The sequence below is a fragment of the Pteropus vampyrus genome, unplaced genomic scaffold, assembly GCF_000151845.1.
Source record: "Pteropus vampyrus isolate Shadow unplaced genomic scaffold, Pvam_2.0 Scaffold35, whole genome shotgun sequence".
Lineage (NCBI taxonomy): Eukaryota > Metazoa > Chordata > Mammalia > Chiroptera > Pteropodidae > Pteropus > Pteropus vampyrus.
This window is the reverse complement of record NW_011888816.1, coordinates 1,400,647-1,409,042: the sequence shown is the minus strand read 5'-3', so window position 1 is coordinate 1,409,042 and position 8,396 is coordinate 1,400,647. Positions and strand designations below refer to the sequence as shown.

At 54.7% G+C, this 8,396-nt stretch overlaps 1 protein-coding gene across 5 annotated transcripts in view; it reads left to right on the top strand.

The window, feature by feature from the left end:
• Positions 1-8,396, top strand: part of LOC105290303 (zinc finger protein 197) — a 68,731-nt gene that overhangs the window by 33,261 nt on the left and 27,074 nt on the right. For 4 of the 5 annotated variants that reach the window (XM_023529046.1, XM_023529045.1, XM_023529048.1 and 1 more), the window contains one exon: positions 6,767-7,779. In XM_023529046.1, the coding sequence (XP_023384814.1) occupies positions 6,767-7,271 (505 nt within the window). In that variant the 3' untranslated portion in view covers positions 7,272-7,779. Of the gene's footprint in view, positions 1-6,745; positions 7,780-8,396 lie in introns of those variants that run through there. The other variant, XM_023529049.1, reaches the window with a different exon arrangement.

Genomic DNA, 8,396 nt, shown 5'->3' with positions numbered 1-8,396 from the left:
GATAAATGGGTCCCGAGAAGCCCTGGTTTCCTTGGGCCTCTCTAGGGGCACCCTGCGTTCACAGTGGCCAGCACCTCTACAGCGTTGGAGGGCGGGGGTTGTAGAGGCAATGTAGTCCCTCGCAAGCCAACAGGAAGGTTGTAACGACCCGGTTGGGGGCTTCCAGGCCTTTGGGGCAGGCACCGGGCTAAATGCTAAATGTTCTTTATCTCATTTAACCCTCACTTCAGGAAGGAAGTTCTCTCACCCCAACTTTAAAGCCAGCAATAAGTCAGGATTAGAATAACTCAGGCCAGAGCCTGTGCCCCTTTCTCCCAGGCCGCTTCCTCAGTGTGTCTCCATCTAAAAGATGTGGTACAAAAAACAAACAGTGAAGACCGAGCCTCCCTCCCAGCCCAGAGTACTCAAGGTAGGAGTACCCCCAGAGAGAACCGTGGTAAAACAAATGCTTGATCTTCCAGAGATAGTCCACACAGTCTGCGTATCCCCCATGCACACAGCTTAGGATACACTCTACACTTAGCTTTTTCACCTGTGTCTTGGAGCTGGTTCTGTAATAGCCTGTAAGTTCTACCTCATCTTGTCTTCACTGCTGTGCGATCTTCCGTTGTGTGGGTGGACCGTGACTCATGGAGCGAGTGCCCTGTGGTAGACATGTGGGTTTTCTCCTCTTGCTACTGCAAACAATGCCATGTTGAGTATTCCAGCACACTGTCCTTGGTGTGTGTGCAACTTTGCAGGATAAATTGATAAAGGGTAAGTGCATTTGATATTTTGATAGAAATTGCATTTGTGGTTGCTATATATATATGAAAATGCCCGTTTCCCTGGACCTTCTATAAAAGTTTTGTTTTCAGATCTGAAATGAAAAATGCTCTCATGTTTTGCGTTCTATTATGAGTGAAACTGGCTGTCATGTCTTGTGTTTAAAAGCCATGTGTTTTGTTTTGTTTTTTCTGTGAACTGCTTGTTCATGTTCATTAGCAGTTTTTCTGTTGGGTTGTTGATCCTTTTAAGAATTGATTTGTACAAACCATAGTAAAGAAATTACTCTTATCTGCCATATGTGTTGTAAATATTTCCCCCAGTTTTCAGTTAGTCTTTTAACTTTCGCCGTTCAGATATTTACAATTTAATGTCAAATCAAAGACTTCTCTAAAAGACGAAACATGCTGCCACGATTTTGTCTAGTACTGTGAGGTCGTTTGAAATTCATTTTGAATTAAGGACCGAGTCGGGTCTTGGCCCCGCCTCCCGCCCCCTTTCTCCGGGGTCCTGCGGGAGGAACTAAGCGGGAGGACCACCAAGATGAAGACACCTCCCAGCTTCCTAGAGCTGCCGAGTGAGAGCTCGCTGCCGGCTTCCTCGCCCCGGCAGGCTCACTGAGCCACGCACCGGCGCCGAGGTTGCTGACGCTGCCTCGTGTTGGGTGAGCCGCGGGGCTGGGTTGGTGGGGGCCGCTGGCCGAGGACGGGGGAAGAGACCGAGTGGGTAGGGCGCGCTGGGGACGGAAGAGATGAGGGCTGAAGTGTGGGGCGGCGAATAGGGAAGACGATGCCACGAGTCCGGCGCCGGGAGAGGACATGTTGGGAGGGAAAGCGGAGAGGCTGCAGCCTGAGGTCAGCGAGGGGGAGGGGATTGAGGGGCGTGTTGGAGATGAGGCCAGGGCTGGCAAGGGAAGAATCTGAATTGGGGAGTGGGAAGAGAGGGGACATGGAGGAAGGGGTGGCGAGCAGGGAAAGGGATCAGACGGGGTGTGTTTGGAGGGGAGGGGGTTGAAAAGGAGGGGCTCAGACCTGGGCAAGGGCAGCTTCCAAGATCCTAGGACCCTGAGACTCCAGCTCTGCCCAGCTGACTTCTCTGGCCTTGGCTGAGCGGGGCACAAACCAGGTCGTGTTGCAGGACCAGATTCTTCTCAGACCTCACTGTGGGGAAAGGGCATTCTAGGCTGGCCCTGCCCTTCAGCCAACAGCCCGGGACGGATCCCTAACCTCTGCACATCAGTCCTGCCTCCACCCCGGATGTCGGGCTGGGATGAAATGAGGGAATGACTGTAACCATTAAAAGGGTGCCTGGTTGCACCGGCCTGCGTATTCCTCCTGGAGGACAGGGTAGGCATGGATAAAAGAAAACGAAGCCTTACGTGATTGGGAAAACAGTTTTACTTTTACGGTTGATCTTGGGCTCACTTCCTGCTGACTGCCTTACACATAGACGCGGATGGGAGGAGGCATTCCTTTCTGTCTCCTGGTGGTGGTGGGCCCTGAACTGGGCAGAGACTGGAGCCAGTAGAGGCCTCGGCTGCTGAGGGGACAGAGAACAGGTCAGAGAGGGGAAATATGAAGTCATAACTCAGGGCCCAAAAGGTAGAATCTCTTTAGAGTCCAAGGAGCCACTGTGCTGAAGAAGGAGCCAGATGCGACCCCCTGAGGCCAGAAGTAGCTGCGAGGGGATGTCTCAGGAAGGAAGTCTCAGGCCTGGACCTGAGGCAGGAGTGGGATGATCCCTGGTGCCAGACAGCTGTGGGGGCCAGAGTGGCTCCCAGAAGCTGAGGTGGGCTGGAGCACCTTTCCTTCCACCCTGCTGGGTACCACTGGGTCTTTGGAACAGCGGGCGCCCACTGTCGTGCGTTCAGGCTGGCCCTGCCTCCTTCAGGAGCTGATGACCCTCCTCGGATGGGCTCGGTCTCTGGTGAACAGTGTTTAATGTCCCTTTAGGTAACACTCCGTGAGTCCAAAGAAGCCACCATCAGGAACACGTCAGGGTTTCCTCTCTGCCATCAGTTGGGGTCAAGTGAGAATGAGATGCACACAAATGCGGACAATCCCTGTGAGCCTGGAGGAGGAGCAGCACCTGGCCTTGGCTCTGGCCTCGGGAACACCAACAGCAGGGCTGAGGGTGGGCATTTCCCGTTGGAGCATGGTGGGTTACAGCTGAAGGTGAGAGCTGGGAAGGCGGGCTGTCCCCCAGAGAGTGGTCGAAGCACCAGGGGTTGCAGGGGCGGGGTGGGACTCGTTCTCTGGTCCCCTCATAAGCCATTCTTTGTTCCCTTACAGGGCCTAGACCCTTAGATATGTGAGCCCAGATGCACTGGCCTCATTTCTTTCTTACTAACTCCATGCGGCTAGCTGGTACCAAGTACCAAGCAGCCATGAGGGGCCTTTTAGGACCTGCCGTGTCATCTCACTAGGAAAGGCACAAAACTCCAAGTCTGTTTCTTCACCTGTCAAGCGAAGTGGGATTTTCTTCCCTGCCAGCTTCGCAGGGTGGTGTGGGTCAAAAGAGGCTGGGACAGGACAGGTTTGTAAACTGTTCTGTCCTCCTATGGTATTACTGTGACCATCAGTCAGCCCAGGGTCCTTGTCCAGGAGCAGGTATGCTCCTTGGGAGGGCGCTCCCATGAGTGGATGGGGCCAGCATCCCCTCCTGGAGATGACGCTTCAGTATACGTCTTTTTTGCCTTCTGGTCCCAGACCTTCCGATAAAGTTTGCCTTGTACTTATCGTGGGCTGTCCCCACTGCCCACCAGCCAAGGGAAGGGGAGAAGGGAGAGCCAGCGCTTTGACCCTTTTTCGTTTATCCTCCCCGTCCCAAGGCCAACTGGACTTCTCTCCAACATTTCTTTTGAGGTCTCCAACCCAGCCTGGCAACAACAGCGTGAGATCTGGGATGAGAAAGGCACCCTGAGAGCAGGGCCAGGACCTCCTCTGACTTCAGCCTTCCGAGTCCACCTGCTGCCTGGGACCCATCTGGTTCCTGTCCTGAGGGCCACTGCGGGGGAAATGCTGCTGGGGCTGAAGCGAGGGGCCTCAGTCAGGCTAAGTAAGGCTGCTTTTCATTGGCCTTGGCCTCTACCCGCTGACTCGGGGGTGACACTCTGATACTCTCAGCAGAGTGGGCCTCTTGGGACCCAGGTTTCAGGGCCTGGCCTTTCCCCCAAGGCTGCCAGACAGGGTCCATGCGTCTCAGGAAAAGGCTGTTTACCTCCCAGTCAGTTAGCAAATATCTTGAGAATCACACCAACCTGCCAAGCTGTCAGTAGAGGAAGGCGCCAGAGAGAATGTGGCCCATGTCTCTTGAGCAGACCTAGCTCCAGATGCCAGTACAGGCCGGAGGCCACAAGAGTTCTGTTTACCAGATGCTCCCAGCCCATCATGGCTCCACAGTTTCACATTGATGAGATAGGTTGCTTTCTGGGCCACAAACCCAGATTCTAATAATCCCAATAAACAACCCACTCTAACAAATTCTCACCCCTTGATTAGCTACAGCTGTCTGGCAGACGTGTCCTCAGAGTGACTCACTCCAAGGCTGGTCATCCAGTGTCTTCGTAAGCGTTTTGCCAGCTGTGCATCAGCACTGAGTGTTGGGAGTAGACCTGAGGGAGGCAGGGAGGCAGGACAGACGCACGCTTTACCTCCCGGTGGGTCTGAGGGCAGGGACTGTGCCAGCCCAGCACTGTGCCCTCACAGACATTTGCAGAAGTGCACCAGGTTAAGAAGACTACGGGCATAACAGGATTCAGCTGTCGCCCTGCAGAAACAGCCTAGTCGGGAACATAAGGTGGACACGAGGGGAAGAGAAACCTAATTCACCAGAAAATCTGAGGTCACTGCCAAAGAAGTGGGGCTGGATGGAGGAGGGGGCAGGGCGCGGGGGTGGACAGAGGGCCCCTGAGGGAGGTGCAGCCTGAGCTAAGCCCAGATGATCGGTGGGTGGATCCTGGACATGAGGAAGATGAGGAAAAAAGACAGAGGCAGGAAACCTCTCAGGAAGCTTGAGTGATGAGAAAGCTCAGGGAAGCCGAGAAGGCAGCTGTGGAACGGGAGGTAAGGCCAAACAGGCTAGGGCCGCACTGAGGCAGACCCTGGCCCTCTCTGCCCCTGAGACTCCTCTGCTCTTTGGGAATGTGCTCAGACAACGCCCTTTCCCAGTGTTGGGCCCGAGTCTTCCCCTTCCTGACTCTCCCATTCCCAAGGAGGGCAGCCCAGACTGCTGTCCCAGAGCGTGGCTTTAGCGTTTTCCCACTGCCCTGCCGCTCCAGCCCCCTGGAAGCAGAAGCCTGGGTTCCCTCTCCTGGCCCTGGAGCATGGTCCTCTTCTGCTCTGTCTCCCGTAGCTCTGGGCTGAAAGGGCCTGGATATGTCTCTCTCCTCCACTTTGGAGGGTCAGCTGCTCTGCTCTCTCTTCCTGCCTAGCTAAGCCTGCGGGCTGTGAGGCTGGGGATCCATACCTCTCTGCCTCCCCCACTGCCAAACCCTGCGCAGCGCCTTGCTCACAGCTGGCCGCCCCACACCTGTCCCTCCACATGGCTCCCTCGTGCCCCCTTCTCCTCTTTGATCTCCTGGATCCCTGAGTTCGGGAGTTCTCGCCTGCCTCTCTCTAGCTAGCAAGAGGGACTTGGTCTGGCTCCTTTGACTCCCGGGACCCCACTGTCTACATCCGGGCCCTTCTCCAACCACCTCGCTTACTTTGGCCAGTTCCCAAGACACCCCGTGCCTCCCTTCCCACCTTGGCAGTTTGTCACGTCTGCATTGCCATCCATGGGCAGATGTCTGGTGACAGTGCCATCCCTGACGCTCCCCAGAGTGCACGCTTTCCTTCACTGCCCTTTTCTGTTCCTTCCTCTGTCCGTACTCGGAAACCGTCGTGGAGTAAATTTTGATGTAACTCCTCTGCTCTCGCATCCTGGTGTGTCAGGAAGCTCACTGCTACCATTTGGGACCCCTCTCTGGCCCCACCCTCACTCTTGACCTAGGATAAAAAGGGACTAGATTTGATTGGTGACTCTGTACAAGTACTGGCTCTGTGAAAGCCAGTCCTTCCTCTTCTCCCCTGGGCCTGGCCTCTCCACAGAGACCACGTGTGTTCTGGTCGTCTTCGCTGCAGGTTTAAAAGAGCAAACACTGCCACCCAGTGCTCAGTCCCTGGGCGCCGAATGCTGTCTGCTCCTGAGATTCGGTGTTAGTGACCCCACTTACCTGCAGCTCTGAGCCACATTTGCCGATGTCACTTTTTCAGTAATAAGGATGAAATATATTTGTCTCCCCATATCTTATTTCTCAGTTGAGTAGAGAATTATACTAATAGCTAATATTTACCTAGCTAAACACGTTACGTACATTATTTCTTACAACGTCATTGCAGTATAGGTATTAGCATTAACCTATTCTACAGATGGGAAAATTGAGATAGAGAGGTCAAGTGACTGCTGATGGCAGAGGTGGGTTTTGGCCATACTCTTGGCCCTGGTGCCATATTGCATCTTTAAAGAGGGATGTTATTTAGTGGGTTTCCTCAAATCCCAATATAGTCTCATGTTTCCCATCTAGAATATAAAGTCGACTCTTTATTTTTGTTACGTATTATTTGTTTTTGTCTTCTATGTCTTGTTCAGATATTGAAACCAAAGTTGAAAAGGAGGATTTGATTCTGGAGGAAACAAATCTGAGAGGAGAATTCTCTGGAAGACTCCAGGGTGAGATTCTAGAGGGCCGTGCCTTTGGGGAAGCCAGAGGCGGGGACAGCAGGAGAGAGGAGCACTCCGAACAGCCTGCAGACAGGCAAGTGAAGAGCGAGAAGCCCAGCCCCAGTCCCAGCCCCAGCCCCGGCCCCGGCCCCGGCCCAAGCCCAGCAAAAGAAAAACACCTCCCAGGGGAGAGAGGCCAGGACCGCGTGGGACTCCGGGGAGGCACGTGCCACGGCACCAGCCCAGCGGCCCCCAGCAGGAACCTGTACATGTGTACCGAGTGTGGCAAGGCCTTCGGCCAGAGCTCCACCCTCATCGTGCACCAGAGAATCCACACCGGGGAGAAGCCGTACCGGTGCGGTGAGTGTGGGAAGGCCTTCACGCGCAGCTCCCACCTGATCCGGCACCAGCGCGTGCACACGGGGGAGAAGCCCTACGTCTGCGGCACGTGCGGCAAGGCCTTCGGCCAGAGCTCAAGCCTCGGAGTGCACCGGGGCGTGCACACGGGCGAGAAGCCGTACGTGTGCCCCGAGTGCGGCAAGGCCTTCAGCCGAAGCTCCCGCCTCCTGGTGCACCGGCGGAGCCACACGGGCGAGAGGCCCTACGAGTGCCTCGAGTGCGGCAAGGCCTTCACCTGCAGCTCCTACCTCCTGGTGCACCAGCGCACCCACACCGGCGAGAAACCCTATCGCTGCGCCCAGTGCGGGAAGGCCTTTGGCCAGAGCTCCCACCTCGTCTTCCACCAGACCACTCACGCCCAGAAGAGACACCAGCCGAGCTCCCTGGCCAGGGCCCAGTGTTGATGGGCTCCCAGTTTCACATGGATCCAGCTAAGAGAAAACCCAGCCCTGGTCAACCTGATCTAGTATAAAATAGCTAAAAGGAGGGAGACTCCATCTTGTCTAATACCGAGGTTTCATTTTTCATTTTCTACTGGTCTGACCCCTTCTCTCCCCGCCGACATTCCAGTTAAGGTTTAAGTCTGTGCCCATGGCCTCTGAGGAAGAAACCAGTAACATCTTAAGTCTGCAAAAGACAAAGGCTAATGGGTTTGTTTGCGTAAGCCTTTGTTTTGCAGGACCTCGAAGGGGACTGCTGCCCATGAGAAGAACATCTCGTAACCACCTTGAAACTGATGGCTACATGGCAGACACCGCAGAACCAGGGGTCACATCCTCAGTCCTGAAGCCCTTCCCACTTTCTGATGATCTCTGTAATCCTGTCACAAAAGGCCTTTAGAGAGCATGGTTTTTTCCCTCCATGCTCCCTTGTGCAGTGTTTCTGTAATAAACTCTATCTGCTCAAAATTTATTCTGAGTCCAGTGTTCATTTCTGTGACATTTAGACTCAACTTGGTTTTTCGAGGTCGGTAACAAACCTTGCTCTGCACCAGGTGCTGCCAGACAAGCCTAAAGCAGGTTCCTGTGAGGGCCTCCAGTGTCTTCAGTGACGAGATACACTCATAAACCCAGAAGTGACTGAAGGACCCTAGAAGGGAAGTGACATGTTGAGGTGTGTGCAGGAAAAGCAAAATGCTTGTGGAGGAGACACTGATGGGGCCCCGTGGGCTGGCTCTGGGAGAACGAGTTAGCACTGATGGATGGGGAAGAGCCCAGGGACCAGAATCAGCCAAGGCCCCGGAATGAGCCTAAGTGGACCCCAGTGAAGGTGGATCTGCAGATCACTGGGAGTGGCTGGCCTGGGATGCATGTGGGGAGGTGGGACAGGTCAAAATCCCTGCTGAGTGGGTGCTGCCAACCAAGGCCATAGTCTTACCCACAGGACTCGGCTTCCTGTGCCAGTGTGCCCCTGGCCAAGCCCCTGAGCACTCGGCAACATTTTCCACAGCTGTCCGATGCCGGAGTTGGACGTGAGGGGCTCTGAGCTATCTTCTCACTCTGACACCTGTTTTCGGGAGCTGCAAAGCC